The sequence below is a fragment of the Prunus avium genome, chromosome 5 (assembly GCF_965620075.1).
Source record: "Prunus avium chromosome 5, drPruAviu1.hap1.1, whole genome shotgun sequence".
NCBI classification, from domain to species: Eukaryota; Viridiplantae; Streptophyta; class Magnoliopsida; order Rosales; family Rosaceae; genus Prunus; species Prunus avium.
Genome location: NC_142288.1, coordinates 16,444,166 through 16,461,343, shown reverse-complemented (window position 1 = coordinate 16,461,343; position 17,178 = coordinate 16,444,166). Strand labels below are relative to the sequence as shown.

Here is a 17,178-nt window from a genome sequence, read left to right as displayed (position 1 = left end):
GTTCAAACAGGCGCACCACTTATCCATCCAACACTCATCAACACATCGACGCACGGTAGACCGTGCTGGCACGCCCGCGCACAACCGCACAGCACCCAAAAGCAGGAAACGGCATGTTAACGCACATCCCCTCTGCCCGGAACTCCAGGTCGTGAGATTTGCGCGGCAGACAGTGGCCTTCCTCGTTGATGGACCAAGAAACTGAGGAAGTTCCCGGCTGTGACACCGAAAGTGCACTTCTTAGGGTTCATCTTCAAGCCGTGCATTCTCATTCGGTCGAATGCCTGACGGAGATGTCCTACGTGGTCAGCCTTGGATGGGGATTTGACGACCACATCGTCGATACAGACTTCAACGGTTCGGCCAATGAGGTCGTGGAAGATAAAGTTCATAGCCCGTTTGTACGTTGCGCCGGCGTTCTTCAGGCCGAACGGCAACCTACGAATGGGTGGCCAGGCCGTCCTTGATCATTCACCGAACGTCTTCGACCCGAAGCCCCTGAGGGGGCAGTTCCAGCTAAGCCGCAAACTGCTACTGGACCTGTTGCGCATCGTTTTGTGGTCTCAACTGCTGGGCTATTGGAGCAAGGGGTTCGGCCGTGGTAACTGAGCCGAATTGCACTTGGTAAGCGTTGTGGGCTTGGCCAGGGTGTGTTCGGTCCACCTGTCGTAGTGGTGTGGCCATCTGATTTGGTCGGGTTGGACCACTCTGAAATTGAGAAGCTGAATGCGTTTGGGTCGCCGTCGGGACGATCGAACCGCTCCAAAACTGGGAGCCCAACGGGAAGATCGGCGCCTGTAACGGTTGCGTGACGGTCAAACCATTCTGACCGTATTGCTGTGATGACACCGCCGGCTTGCGTTTGGACGGCCAGAGTATGGATAGGGCCGAGTTGCTGGACAGTGGAGTGCGTGGGGCTATTCTTCCCTAATAGTACAGTTTTTTGGAATTGGCCGTGCAGCGTTTCCGCTGGATAGGTCGGGCCGGGATTTGCCCATGTATGCTGGGGCTGCCCCCAGCTATTCATCGGTGGCTGGGAATGCTGACCATAGCTTGACGCTAGTGTGCGGCTAGCAGTGCCGAGGCTGCTGCCTTTACCGTAGGGCTCAAACCTCTCGCGATCTCGGCCTCTCTGTCCAGCTCTGGGGGGGCGTCGTGGGTGAGGTAATCGGCATCCTCTCTTGAAAAAACATTCATAGATCTGACGAAATTTTATCCATTGCGGCCATAAAGGATGTCTCTATCCTGTAGGCATGCCTAGCCATCAGATCTTCCATCTGAGATCGCTCTTGTACAGATTCGGTCGTCCGGGCCGTCGTCATTGGAATGCTGGCCGAGATGCTGACTGTTTGCTCGGTCTCGGCGGCCATTATTGGTGAGGTTGACTCAGGAGTCTCAGAAGTCATTTTGATTCTCTTGTTCTTGAGCTTTGCTTGTGACCTAGTTTCCACCATGAGGTTTTGATAGTGGAGTCCCACTGGGCTTGCCAAAGATGTTGATCTCCGCAAATCTCACAGCCTGTTGCTTCGGGCCGAGGGGATCTGCGTCAACACAGGTCATCCTTCTTTGGTGCGATGCGGTTGTGCGCGGGCGTGCCAGCACGGTCTACTGTGCGTTTGAGGATGATGCGATTGGGTGGATAGATGAGTTGTGCGCCTGTTTGAGTTTGACTTTCTAATCAGAGCGATTGTGACTGAGAGAGGAACTGATCTCGGCCGTCAGGTTCACGGCCTGAGCTACAAGGCCGTTAAATGATGGTGTTAATGGTGGGTTTTTAGGTAGTGCTCTGGCGCGTTGCTAGGTAGCAACGGTTGTATGCCCATGCCACGTCATTATAAGGTCAAGCCCAAAACTTGACCAACGTCATAATAGGGTGGGAGGAGTCCTTTGGTGAGTTTTGAGTGAAATCCGGTGGCTAAACAAGGGCACGTGGATGAAATTCTCATTATGCCCATGCCACGTCATAAAAAATAACGAAACTTGGGACGGAGTTGACATCAGGGGGTAAAGTGGGTCACCAAAACACGGTCAAGAGGGGTAAGTGGGCCACTTTGAGTTTGGGAGGGCAATGTGAGATTTGACCATAGTTTCAGGAGGCATTGGTGTAAATAAGCCTAGAAAATAATATATCAATTTTTTTTTCCAAATGATATATTTAAAACAAAGCAGTCAACTTTCCTTAACTACATTTGGAAAAAAAAAAAAAAAAACAACAACAACAACTTTCCTAGACTACATACTGCCCATAAATTAATTTCTTATGCAAAAAAATCCCTGGGCTACAGCTCACCTTTACCCCAAATGTAGTTACGCCATTGGTCTCTTGGAGCGCAAGTTATTTTATTTTCATTCAAGTAACGTTTTAAACTGCTACTAGTGGCACGCTCGCAATTTCATTTAATCTCAAGCTTATTTCAGAAGCTTGGATATATTAGGGTAAACAATTTTCTTTTTACTGAGAACTAATATAATATAAAGGACTTGTAGCTTAAATAGTTAAGATCATTTGCTCATGCACTCAAGGTCCTAAATTCAGTTACTAGTCCCCAAATATCGTTTGTTATCAAAGAAAAAAAGTAATCAAACAAACTTTACCCCCCCCCCCCCCCCCCAAAAAAGAAAAAGGACAAATGACTTTTGTCGCATGCTTTACAACACCCGATCGATTTAATTGTGGCAGCGTATCTATCTATCATGCCCAAGTCCCTGCATGTTCACCACGTCATCGTTGGCGCAACGGTGAGTCGGCGGTGGCACGGTGCGTTTCAATCCTCAACTTTCTCTGGCATATAAATAAAACTGGATCTTATGATTTGCAAAATATATTGAACTCATAATTCATAAGATAAACAGAGGAGAATTAATCAGATAGGTAGATATGCAATCTGCAAAGGAGAAGCTGAGCAATATGGCCTGCGCTGCCAAAGAGCACGTAAACATTTACAAAGCCAAAGCTGAAGAAAAGGTCTTCAAATTTATTATTTTGCATCCTTTCTTTTTCTTTTTTTTTTCTTTTTTTTTTTTTTATAAAATTACACTAAGTAAGGCATGCAGCAAATATTTACGATTCATATTCTAATTTGAATTCCAATTCTTCACATGCCACATATCCATCAAATTGCCAAGTAATAAAGTTTTCTTTCGGGTTTCATTTTTTTAAAGACCTCAATAGGAGAGGAGTGATAATATATTAAACTTACACATTACACGGTAGCTAAAAATCGAACCCAGGATCTTTATTGGGAGAGCAATTGTTCTAAATCACTACATTAGTGAATTCTTTGCTCTTTAGGGGTTCATTTTTAGTATCTACGATTATGAGAATCTAGTATATATAAAAATCTATTAATAATTAATTTAATAATTAGGAATTATTATAGGTTATCACCACTATATATAGGAACTGGAGTAGCAGCACCAACAAACCCATTTAAACCTTAGTTCAATTTTTTTTAATATAAAAAGGCAATAGAAGTTTATTAGATCAATAATTAAGAGTATAAGGGACACATTCGGTAAATGAAGCTATCCTAATAATAATATGGTAGACATGTGTTGTAACTTTTGAAAAGAAAGGCCTATTTTGAGAAATAAAAAAAAAGTAAAATACAATTGAAAAACGATCTAAAACCAGTGGTTGTATGCGTAACTTACTCAAAACCAGTTGTAAGGGTTGATAATGCAATAAAAATAAAATAAGGGGTTGACAACACAATTGCTATGCACTTTGGTTGTCTGTATGGGGCAAGGAGAGAAGTGCTACACATGCAATTTTTAAATTGAATTTAAATCAAGCCGGTAAAATTGATTGCACCAATTTCAAAGTGATGCAACGTGAAGAACAAGGGGGGATATTGTCAGCTTGTGATTATAATATTTAATATACTCTTGGTTAAAGCCAAATGATTTAGATAAATCACAAGAGACTTGGTTGATATAAACGGCACTTCATATATATAAAGGGAAGAGACTTCTCCACAGGTAAGTTCTCATCAATCAAAAAGACACGAGACAAAAAAGCTGGTTGAATTGTTTACTTCTGGAGAAGCAAACTATGGCTGAAGCTGTTGTTGCCTTTGTCAGCGAAAGGCTTGCAGACTTCATCGTTCAGCAAGTAAGCTTCTTGAAGGGAGTCGGTGATCAAGTCAAACATGCACAAACTAAGCTGCAATTGATGCAGTGCTACTTGAAAGATGCAGATGAAAGACAAGGAGACAACGAAGTCATACGTTTTTGTATCGCAAATATAAGAGATGCTGCCTATGATTTGGAGGATGTCGTTGAAACTTTTGCCTTGAAGGTGGCTTCCCAGAGGAGAGGAAGCATGAAGATTGTTCTAAAACGGATCTCTGGGCGCATCATGAAAGAAGGAGTTTTTCTTTACAAGATCGGTTCGGAAATTGATAAGATTACCGGACGAATTTCTGAATTGAGGGATACTTTGCATAATTATAAGATTCAGCCAATAACTTGGAATGGAGGTGCCACTTCTTCTTCTTCTTTTGAAAGGCAACAAGATCAGAGGCTAACTTATCCTCATGTTGTTGTCCTCATGTTGTTGAACGCAATGTTGTTGGATTGGAGGACGACGTAAAGATGTTGGCCATGCAGTTGCTGAAAGAAGAAAAATGCTTTGAAGTTGTCTCTATTTGGGGCATGGCCGGTTCGGGGAAGACAACTATTGCAAAACAAGTTTATCATCATGATGAAGTCAGGCGTCACTTTGATTGTTTTGCTTGGGTGTGTATATCCCAACGATGTCAAGGAAGAGATATTTTGGAACAAATTTTAATAAAGCTAACTTCTGCTACCAAAGAGCAAAGGAAAGAAATTAGACAAATGAACAAGGATGAAATAGCAGAGAAGCTTTGTACTATCTTTCGAGAAAGGAAGTGTATGGTGGTGCTTGATGATATTTGGACCTGTGAGGCATGGAACTCTTTAAAAGTTGGATTTCCAATAAAAGAAGAAACAAAGAGTCGAATGCTACTCACCACTCGCAACAAAGTAGTAGCTTCACATGCAGATGAAAATGGTTTACTCTACCAACCTCGTCCACTAAATAGTGATGAAAGCTGGGAACTATTTGAGAAGATAGCAATCTCTGGAAGTGATCATACAAGTAATTTTCACTCAACTCTACTATTTTGCTTCTCTTACTTTTCAATTAAATATGATAGAAATATCACATCACATTTGGCAGACAGGTGACGATTCTTGCAATGTTAATTACATGGATAAGAGGCATGAGAAACTCAAGTTCTGGATTAAACATCATTCAATCAAGGGACATCGATAGCATTGTTTTTATAATGCACAATTGCTAATATGAGAAACGAAGTTAATTAGGTTTTTTTAATCCTATTGTTTCACAGACTCTGAAACCAATGCAAAGAAGGAACTAGGAAGGAATATGCTTCAACATTGTGCAGGTTTGCCATTAGCCATCTCTGTGCTTGCAGGACTTCTTGCTAGAAAAGGCACAGTTGGTGAGTGGGAGACTGTGTATAATAAGGTTAATGTAATTATAAGGAGAGGCACAGACCAAGAATATAGAGGTGAAAAATACGAAGGTACATTATGGGTTTTGGCATTAAGTTATGATAACTTACCATATCGCATAAAACCATGTTTTCTCTATTTAAGCCAATTTCCTGAAGATTACGAGATTCCAGTGAAGAGATTGACTCAGTTATGGATAGCAGAAGGCTTCATATCATCAGCCTTATCGGAAACGATGGAAGATCTAGCATATAACTGCTTCAGTGAGTTGGTGGAAAGGTGTATGGTCCAAGTTGGAAAAACTGGCTCAACTAATAAAAAGGCTAAAACTTGTCGCCTTCATGATCTTATGCGAGACTTGTGTGTGTTAAAGGCAAAAGAGGAAAACTTTCTTATTATCGTTCCTTTTTCTACATCCATTGCAACCAGCACAACACCAACCGGTAACCTCAGAAGACTCGCCATCCATGTTGACAGAGGATCTTCTGAATCAGCTCCCAGAAGGCATGAAAGAGGTGACCACCTAAGGTCTCTCTTATACTTTGTCCCAAGATACTTTTTCCACTGCAATAAGGAATTAATACGATCAATGTTCAAGGACTTCAAATTGCTTAGGGTTTTGAAGTTGGAAGACATACTTGGTGTAGAGTTACCGAGTACTATAGGGAATCTACTCCACTTAAGGTTTTTAAGTCTAAAAAATAGCAATATGAAAAGGTTGCCGTCGTCTGTATCTAAGTTGATATATTTGCAAACTCTGGATTTGCGTTGGGATCACTGGGCAGAGGTTGAAATCCCGAATGTGTTTCGAAATATGGGACAACTGAGACATCTGTATTTGCCCTCTAAACACAGACTAAGTGTGAAACTGTCTTTGGCAACTCTTCTAAATTTGCAGACGTTAGTCAATATATCAAGTGGCGATTGTGATCTGAATGGTCTTGCTCATTTAACGTCTCTGAGAAAACTGTTTGTTAAAGTACGACGGGACTCAGAAAATCTGGAGGAAATCTTGACATGCACAAGCATCATACTTAACCGTCTTCAGTCTCTATCTGTGTACTCTAACGATGACACAAAGGTTCCACTAACGATACTGTTAAGTTGTTGCGATATTTACAAGCTACAACTGCATGCTCCAATCGTTGAGTTACCAGAAAAGCTCCATAACTATCCAAACCTCACCAAGATAACGCTGCGCGGAGCTCATCTCAAGCAAGACGATATCGTAATACTAGAGAAGTTGCGAAGCTTAAGAATGCTTTTCCTTGATAACTTTGGTACTTTGGGAACTTTCCCAGACAAACTTGTTTGCTCAGCAGGAGGCTTTGGTTATCTCGAATTTCTTTCCCTTTGTGGGTTGTCTGGTTTGAAGGAGTGGAGGGTGGAGAATGGAGCCTTGCCTAGCCTATGCAGATTGTACATTGATGATTGCTCATTGTTGGAGGCAATTCCAGAAGGGCTTCAATATGTTACTGCACTTAAGGAATTAGCCATTGGATGGATGCCTGATACATTTTGTAGTAGGCTTCGTGAAGGAGGAGTGGATTTCTACAAAGTCCAACATGTGCCTACTGTTAAATTTACATAGCTTTCTCTCTCTCTTTTTTTTGGTCAAAGTTATATTTTCATAACTTAATTGATTGAGTATTTATTTGTATTGCCCGTTTTACTTCTTTTAATTTCTTATGTAATTTTGAGCTTTACTTGTAAGTCAAATCGAAGACATACGTTTTTTATTTTTTATGGAGAAAAAAAAACAATCACAAGCGGAAACCACGAGGGCACGCATGCCCAAATAAATCAAAATAAAAAGGAAAAGAGCAGTTCAGCGGCAGACCATGCTCCCACACACGGGAAGTGAATAGGTCATGGCCTAAGTCAGCGATAGCATTTGCCGTAAAATTGGTTTCTCGAAAGACATGAATAAACAAAGTTTCTTTGCAAGACGAAGCCAACAGCCAAATATCTTGTACTACCAATAAAATACTCCAAGGAATACAGACCTTCTTGTTAATGCAATCAGTAACCAGTTTAGAGTCCCCTTCCACACAAATTTTTCGCCACCCATTATGAATTGCATGGGCAAGGCTGTCAAGCAAGGCAAGACACTCCGCAACTGTTATCGAAACTTGACCAACATTTCTAGCACCTGCCAGTAACACATGCCCATTCCAATCCCGAATAATAAAACCAGTAGCAACCTTATTATTGCAAACAGAACCATCAAAATTCATTTTGACCCAATCCATGGGAGGCAGGTCCCATTTAATATTTTTCACATTCTGCACACTATAGGAGGACCTGAAATTAAATTTCCAATAGTCCATACCAATTTGACCAGCAACATTTAGGACCCTTGCGAGATGTTTGTCTTAGAAAACACATTTATTATGAGCATCCCAAATTTTCCAGCAAATTAGTAAGGCTTTAGTAAGAGTGTCCGAGCCATCATTAGTGGATTGACTAGAAAGGGTAGATAACCAAGAAACACCATCAAAATCAGGCGGAATAGAAATTGGGAGGAGTGAGGCACATCTCCAAATGCTTGTAGCAAAAGGGCACTTGAAAACTAGATGATTGATAGTTTCACTTTGATTTTTGTACAAAGGACACTCAGGGTTAACATGAGGAAGGAACCTGTGCAAATGACTTCTCACTTGGAGTCTCTTTCTGATAAATAACCAGTAAAAAAGCTTCACCTTAGGAGGCATGGTGATCCTCCACATTTTCTTCAGGAGATCTGCCTTATGATGGATAATTTCATCCTGCAATTGGACATAGTAAGCACTTTTAATAGTAAACTTTCCATTGTGCAAATTGATTTTTTGCTCTGAGACTTTAGAGAAATTTTCAAGAAGCTTGCTAATGCTATTAGAAGCCTTCGAAGTAGCTCGCACAAACAGAAGACAGTCATCTGCAAAAACAAGGTTAGAAATTGGAAATCCACCAGGAAAAGAAAGAAGACCCACATGGGTCTTGGAAGACATAGACATGAGATTAAAGTGTCTAATAAAGGATCCCCTTGCCTTATACCATGAGAAGCTTTAAAATGACCATGAGAAGTGCCATTAATCATAATCGAGAAAGAAGTGCTAAAATATGAATATGGTTTGAATACTTTAGGTTAATCGTATTCTTCTCCATAAGAAGGTATATATAGGAGTTTACAAGGGTGCTTTACAAGGAAATAGATATATTAATTAATTAGGAGAATATCTCCCAATTATACAAGGATATGTCAACTATATAAAATAAGGAAGTAAATCCTTGATTAATTAGGACAGCGTGCGTCAACAAGAAGTCCTAGTAACGCAATTCATAATTCTATTACACCAAGCATTATTGAAATCATAATGAGTAAGGCAACATCTATTATAACCCCAATCCTTTTCTAAATCAAGCTTAATAGCCATAGCTCCTCGAGAGCCCTTCTTCCTCTTAGAGTCATGAAAAAACTCATGAGCAATGAGAATATTGTCAAAGATATTGATCTATGTGGAGCAAAGGGTCCTTGATTCTTAGAAATGCTTGTGAGAGAAAAGGTCTCAACCTATTGATTAGGATTTTTGTAATTAGTTTGTAAGAAACATTACATAAACTAATAGGAAGAAACTGATCAACAGACTCAGGAACATTAACCTTAGGAATCAAAGCTAAATTAGTATGGTTCACATCTTGCAGAGAGACATTATTGACCAAGAAATCATTAACTAAAGTCTTCAGGAACAGCTTGGTTTTATCCCATAATTTATGGTAAAAGATAGCATGCATAAACCATTTGGGCCAGGAGCTTTCAGAGCTCCAATGCCCCTAATAACTAGATCAAGCTCCACATCAAAGACTGGAGCTAAGAGGTTAGTATTATCCTCCACAGAGACACAAGGCTTAATAATTTTAACAAGGTCCACAACAAGACTTTGATTGGGAGTGGACTCGACAGTGAACCTATGTTTAAAAGCACAAATGAAGGTAGGAGGAATGTCATCTCCTTCCACCGACACACCACCAGAATCCCTAATTCTCAAAATTTGGTTTCTTTTCCTACGTATAAGAGCTTGAGTACGGAAATATTTAGTATTTTTATCTCCAAGTTGAAGCCAATTAGCTCGTAAAGGAAGGTATAGTAATATATTTTGTACTTGGAAATAAAACTGACTGGAGACATATATGTGTTTGGCCAGCAAAGGGCATGTGTCTACACTTTGTACTACAATCATGCTCCTTATTTTTTAGTTAAAATTTAGTTAAGAACACTAGAAAGCTCCTAGTTTAGGAATTATAAATATTGGGGGAGCGGGGAATCAGAAGTACAGGGGTAAATGATCTTAACTACTTGAGCTACAAACCCCTTGCTCATTAAACAAATGTTAAAATATTTATTAAAGGAAAGCATCATTTAATTATAGAGAGTCACTAGGACTCTTTTTTCTCTCTATTGGAAAAATGGCTCACCTAAGGATACAAGTGTGTTTTGGCGCTGAAAGGATGATTTTGAATCTGTCTAAAAGCGACCGGTCGCTGGACATTTGCGACCGGTCGTTTTGAAGCAGATTCGAAGTCTGGAGCGAAACTGAAGAGCGACCGGTCGCTAGTTCTTTGCGACCGGTCGCAGGAAGCCCAAGCGACCGGTCGCGTAGCATTTGCGACCGGTCGTTTAGAAGCAGATTCAAGGTCTGGAGGAAAAACCAAAAGCGACCGGTCGCCAGGAACTGGCGACCGGTCGTCCCAGTCGAGCTGTGACGATTTCTTACGTGTTTTCAACTGTGTTTTCGATGGCTATCGCTTTCCACAAGATTTCAGAGGCTTAGTGGGTCACTTCTGAGTTAAATGAACGTTGACTACCTACTGGATAGTTGGGAGAGCACTCATGGCTAATTGGTTATCTTATTTCAAAGAGATCACTCTCCATTTTCTGGTGTAAGTGGGAGGTGGCTGAGTTGGATTCTATTTACCTACTTGATCTGACATTTAGTCTAAGTGGTGACTAAAAGGAAGAACGTGGAGGACAAGCTGATATCTTATCTCTTGTCTATTGGCTTGTGTAGGAAATGGGGTGAAGTAAGATAACACAAGAGGAGAAAACAAGTTGAATAATTGTAAGTGGAAGAAGCTGTAATTCTGAGTTGAGAGAGTTAGAGTTTTTCAGTTTGTTAAGATAGCCAAGGGGCGAGCAAGAGAGTTCTCTAAGTGTATCAAGGTGTTGAGCTAGGGTGTGAGAGAAACAGATTGTGAGGGTAGTGTTCTAAGGGGGTTTCCTTTGTAAACCAAAATTGTAACCTATCTTCATTAGTGAAATTTCTCAAGGTGATCACCAAAGAGGATGTAGGCAATTTGCTGAACCTCTATAAACACTTGTGTTATTTGTGCTTGGTTAATTTCTGTGTGTGTGTGTGTAAGACTCATCCATCATTGAGTTCTTTGTCTAAAGTCCATCAACAACAAGATCTTAAAAGGGCAGTGAGTTAGTCATTAATTCACAACACTCTCCTCATATTTAGAAGCTCCTAAATGTCTCCCTATTTTAAGAGGTGGATAGGGAGCATGATTGGGGTTATATTTGTTCAATTCCTCTCTAAATTTTGTCTGACGATGTGATTTAAGGCCCATTATTTCTCTGACACTGATTTTCTACATGCTCAGGCTGGTGTGGCACCATCCTTCACCTGGCAATCGATTTTATGGGGTCGAGACCTACTCTCTCGTGGACTCTACTGGTGCATTGGGGATGGACGATTAGTTAAAATTTATGGAGATCTCTGGGTCCCCCACCATCTTAATTTCACGGTTCAATCTGTCCCCCACTTCTCTATAGATTCTAGAGTTAGTGATCTTATTACTGCCAGCGGACGCTGGAATGTTTCTGAAATTTATCGTCTCTTTACTTTTCCCTAAGCGGAGCTCATTCTCTCTATCCCATTGACTGGCGATTGCCATATTTGGCATTTTACTTGCAATGATCGCTATACGGTAAAGAGAGGTTATTAGACTGCTTTGGAATTCCAAAAACAGGAGGCCTCTTTGGCTATCTCTGGGTCTTTATCTTCTCCCTTTTAGAAACTGTGGAAGCACCTTTGGAAATTAAAAGTCCCACCAAAAGTTCAGCATTTCTTATGGCCTTTGGCCCAGAATATTATCCCTACCCAAGATGTACTTGATCGACACAAGATTACTCAAGATGCTTTTTGTTTTCGCTGCCATGGGTCGGTTGAAACAGCTCTCCACGCTCTCCATGAGTGCACGGCTAGTTCTTTGGTATGGGAAAATTTGGGTTGGTCCTCCTCTCTTGCTACATTACCTGGTCACGATGCCTCAAGCTGGCTATTGGCGGCCTGGGATGTTCTCCCTAGTACCCAACATTCTCTGTTTGCGTTGGTTCTTTAGTCTCTCTGAAATGCTCGTAATGCTGTCTTATTTGATTCTATTGTTTTGCCCCTGAACAAATTGTTTTTTGTGCAAAGAACTATGATGACGAGTTTCAAAAGATTCTACTTCATTCTTCATCATTGAAGGTCTTCTTTGCCAGTGCCTGAGAAACGGTGGCAACCTACTCCTTCGGTTTCTTTTAAACTCAATGTTGACGGTGCATTTAGTTTGAATTATGGCATGCAAGCGTTGGAGCAGTGATAAGGGACTCCTATGGTCGTCTCTACGGCGCGGTGGCAATGCGTGCTCCCAGCCTGATATCGGTACTGGCTACTGAATTTTATGCTCTAAAAATTGGAATATCCTTTGCGGTGGATGCTTCCTTTTCTTCACTCCTAGTTGAGTCTGATTCCTTGAGTGTTATCCAATTGCTTCTTAAAGAGGAGGCCTGCTACGCAACAAAATGAGTTCTTGTTGATGACGTCTGACGGCTCCTTGCTTCATCGTCGTCCCTCTCTGTTCGTTTTGTTCGCCGCACTGCTAATGGAGTTGCAAATCGTCTCACGCGTTTCAGTCTTGGCCAAGAGGATTTGAAGATGCTCATATGTACTTTAAAAAGTTATTAAGGATCTATGTGTTTGTTTCCAACGTGGCAGCATATGAAGGGAAGAACCTGCATGCTCGCCACATGTCGGTCATCTGGGCGTATCCCAGGGATTCCGATGTATAAAATTCATTTGCCTTGTTGGAGAGTTCTGAGCTTCTTATCCACGTCAAACTCAAATCCTTAGTTTTTTTCTTCTTCTTCAGCTTTTCACTCCCTACATACCAGTCCTTGTCTTCTTGGAAATCAAGATTCAATTAGGCTTGTTAAAGTTTTAAGTTTCATAACAAACAACGGAAATTGCTTTTATGGTTTCTTTGTGCAGGACAAATCAAGAGAGAAATGCTGTACGCAAAGGAGAAGTTGAGCAACATGGCCAGTTCGGCCAAGGAGCACGTAAATATTTACAAAGCCAAAGTAGAAGAAAAGGTACACTTTGCATGCATGTTTACTTAAAAAAACTGTGTTTTTGTTTGTAGGATGAGATCAAAGAGTGATGGGTTATATTTGTTTCACTACCCACTAGCTGAAATCTTCCAGCACAGTAAAAGTATCATTACCGGTGCGGTGCTTTTACCGGTTGATGAGATAAAATGCACCCATCTCCGGTACATCTCCGGTAAAGCGCACCCATGCACATAATGGTGGAAATCACAAGGAACATGTGGAAAAATGTCGAGCAAGAATGTTTTAAAGAATGAGAATGATGAGCTGTGGAGGCAATCAAACAAGATATCGAATCTGATCACAGAAAACTCAGGAAAACATAGAATTAGTGTTTCCACTACCTGTGTATATTACTGAATTATATGAAACCGTTTAAATTCGACTCCTAGTTGTAAATCCACAAGCACAGTTCAAATCCTTGAAGGAACTGATATATTTAGACAACCCCTAGACCGTAAGTATTAATACAATGGGATCTAGTGTTCCACAGTTCTGATTCGCACAAGAGAAACACTCAAAAAGTTAAACCGACCACAAAAAGGAAATCAAAAACCCCAAGACGTAAACCTAAATTCTTCTAGGTGTCTTCATATCCACTGTGATCTACCCCGGTATTCCACACGCTGTTGGATTTTCCCGTCCGGCGATAAGAACTGACTCCTCACTTTAGCTGGCTTGGTACTGTATTTCACTTCAAACCTTGCCAATGCCATATTATTTTCTGTACTAACTGACATCTGTGGAAAAACCTCATCAAGGAACTCATCTGCTACATCTCCATCCTCATCTATCCTGAGTCGCTTTGCATGCCATCTTAGACCCTGGATGCAGAACAAATAGGAGATTAAAAAATTTTACCTGCTTTGCTCTAGCCATGGAGATAAATATGATCCAAAGTAAGTGCTCGTACCAAAAACAACAACAACAAAACGCTAAAGTGTTATTGTTACAAAGAGGGAGAACATTTTCGAACTTGGAAAACAGCAAACCATTATCTTCTCTTTAATTCTTTAATAGATAGAAAACCAAAAATCCAACCAGCAACATACTATTAACAGGACAAGGCAGGAAGGCATAACACTCAACCAGTCGTTAGACGACACTTCATTTTAAAAGCAACTTGGCAACTGGATTATCTCCTAACTTCTGGTTCTGTATTACCTTTTCATCTCCCTGCTCTACAGCATAACAGACCCATCCAGATCAATAACATAAGGAATACTAAAGATTCAAATTACCACAGGATAAACTACACACCAAGCAACCAACAAACTACAAAATTATGAAGCAAACAACCACCCACATAAAACGATTCCCAAAAGGCACTAACACCTGCAAAGTACATTTCCTTGAAGAAAAAACAGAATACGATCTCTGTGAATCTGGGATTATACATAAAGACTGAAGGCCTATTTGAGCATCAGGCATCTCATTCAACATAGTAAGTCTAAAGCATACGAAAACAATAAAATTTAACCAATAAAAAAAAATCAGTTTATTTGATAAGAGAATTCATTACATAAAGCTGAGGAAACCATGCTCATGACAGAATCAAGGACAGCGGGCTAGGGGAAGAAATTATAATCCCTACATTTCAATATACAAATCGGGGAAGACTGATGCCTCATTCAACAATTTTAAAGGTTATGTCGCTGGTCTATGATAGTCAACTTCAAAATGGATCCCTGACTTCAGATCTCTCCCACCATAATGAGAAACAAGCAATTCTGCAAAGAGAAAAGGAAAGCTGACTAGACAGCTAAATATGCACTTTCTATGAAGGCCATCTCCAACCCTAGAGGACTCGAACCCAAAATTTCATCCTCCAAAATACAACTATTCATGTATTTTGAGGACTCAAACTGTTTTTTCCTCCAACCTTGCGAACTCATAATTTGAGTCCGCAACTTTATTAAACTTACGGTTTGAAAAAAAAATTTGAAAGCAGCAGCCCATTTGAAATGCAGCCATTGAAGTGCAATTTTTAAGTTGCCTAGGCTTTGACATGCGGCCAGCAACATGGGGTAGTGGGCAGCAGCCCATCATTTGCTTCGAATGAGGCCCCACGTGGCTCTTGTTTGCTGCGAATTGGGCCCCACAAAAATTCCAACTGGAGTGGAATCTGGGGCCAAATACCGCCCCATTTTTCAGTCAACCCAAATTTTCCCCCTCCAAATACGTGGGTTGGAGAAGGTTTTGGGCTAAAAATTTCCAAATTTTGGGTTTTGCCTCCCATGGTTGGAGAAGGCCTAAGGGATACTGTGATCCTCAAAGGAAAGCTATAGGCAGAAACAAATTGTCCCAAGTACAAACAACCCAAAAGGTTAAGGACATTTCTAGACTTATAACAAGAAAAGAAAGATAAAAGACCATCTAGAGAGAGGTTTCACATTCCAAGAATCATCACCTGTATGCCTCTATCAAACACAGACTGCTTCCGAAAGAAGAATAGAACTCTGGTGGCATAACTTAACACTTGACCATTCCAAAGGCAAAAGAAGGGGAAACAATAGAAACAGTCCTAGGGACCAATGCCATTAGGAAAGGGTGGCCAGCCCTGCTTAGAACAGTCAAGTTCGACTGGGCTTACGCACATTTGTACACTTATGCTGTCCCCCTCAGCTGACTTCTTCTAATGCAAGCTCCAAGCACCAAGTCCTCACTGACAGAATATGCATGCTTAAGTAGGGTTTGCTTAAGTAGGGTCAGGCAGCCATTGCTGCCTGATGGGAACTTCCCCCATATCGTGCTATTCACTTTCAATGTCTTCATGTTGCATGACCTCTTAACATTATTCGGAAAATAATTCCAAATGGGTTCAATTGAGTCCTACAATGAACAAACTGGAAATGAAGATCAGATGCCCACTCACTCATCCTATGATCGAATCTTCAAGCTCCAAACTTTTGTTCCCAAATTGAAATACTACCCACTAAACTCAAGTCCCTCAATTGCTATCCAATAACTGATATTCTAAATTCAGCTCACCTACAAGTCATGTGCCCATCCCATTACAATATTTCTCACATTTTACTAAGCAATCATAGTGGATGACAGTTAAGGCTAAATTCATAGATACCAAGCAATCGAACTCTACCAATTATTCATAAACAAAACCCTACTAATGCATACTTCAACTTTTGGGCAAACGTTGTAGATTAATCTAATGCTAATCCAACAATTCAATTCATCTATGGAAATGGAGGTTTTGAGAGATAGAGAGAGAGATGATTTACCTGGACACCACCGTCGCCGGAACGACAAGGAACGAGAACGGGGCCGGGAAGATTCCGGTCAACGGCGACTTGAACCGGAACGCTGAAGCCTTTACGGGGAAGCCCAGTTTCCTGGAAATTGGCTCGGTTCTGGGCCTGGTTATCGTCTTCGTCCTCTTCCCCGTTGTCTTTGACTTCGTGGCCGTCGTCCTTCGTAAACCCTAGCATCCCCGCCATCTTCCTAAGAAACCCCATCTGCTGAACAATCGCAACTCCAAACGACGGCGTATTGGAGCCGGCAACGGTTGCAAAATGGGGTTAGCAGGTATTGAATTCTACTAGTGTGAAACCCTGAGGGAGAAGATCCCGTACAGTTGAGTGCCGGTTGATGGTTTGCTGATGCTCTATTTTGTTGTGTGTGCGCTGTTCTTATAAATTTTTTCTTTTTCTTTTTTATTTTTAATTTATTTTTTGCATGTGCATCAGTGCACACGACTCTCGATATCAATTTAAAATTCAAAATGTGATTAAAGAAGAAAATTGAAACTCGAAATCGCCTTTCAGAATTCTTGTTGGATTGGAGGGGTAATTACATTTTTGGTATTAGGAGTTAGGTTGAATTTAATTTTGGTCGAACTTTTAATTTTTTAATTTGGTCATCAGATTTTAAGCCGTCCCAATTAGAAGTTAGGTTGAATTTAATTTTGGTCACCAAACTTTTAATTTTTTAATTTTGATCATCAGATTTTAAATCTTCAGTAAATCAAGTCCAATTAATTGATTAATTCCGTCAGTTAATATCCACGTGATGTGTACGTGCATGGGCAATATTGCCATTTCGTCCCAACCCAACTCTCTCTCTCCTTCTCTCTGCAAACATACGAGCTCTCTCTCTCTCTCCAACTTCTGCACCCATCCAAACCCCAAAAACCCTTTTGCCATTTCGCCCTTCCATGCATCTTACCTTTCTCTCCTCTCTCTCTCTCTCTCACTCTCTCTGCCTCTGCCCTTTTTGTCTCTTCCCCCTCTCTATTCCCTTTCTGT

General features: G+C 40.8%; 1 protein-coding gene and 1 pseudogene across 1 annotated transcript; one reads left to right on the top strand and one right to left on the bottom strand.

Annotated features, from left to right (window-relative positions):
• The first annotated feature begins 4,024 nt into the window (after positions 1–4,024).
• On the top strand, positions 4,025–7,093 carry LOC110768001 (putative disease resistance protein At1g50180; annotated as a pseudogene).
• Positions 7,094–13,234: 6,141 nt separating this feature from the next.
• On the bottom strand, positions 13,235–16,609 carry LOC110768023 (uncharacterized). The gene is made up of 2 exons (XM_021971709.2): positions 16,156–16,609; positions 13,235–13,740 (listed from the first exon to the last, which is right to left on the bottom strand). The coding sequence occupies exons 1-2, from the start codon at positions 16,387–16,389 to the stop codon at positions 13,507–13,509; spliced, it is 468 nt and encodes a 155-aa protein (XP_021827401.1). The 5' UTR covers positions 16,390–16,609; the 3' UTR covers positions 13,235–13,506.
• Between the last annotated feature and the right edge of the window lie 569 nt (positions 16,610–17,178).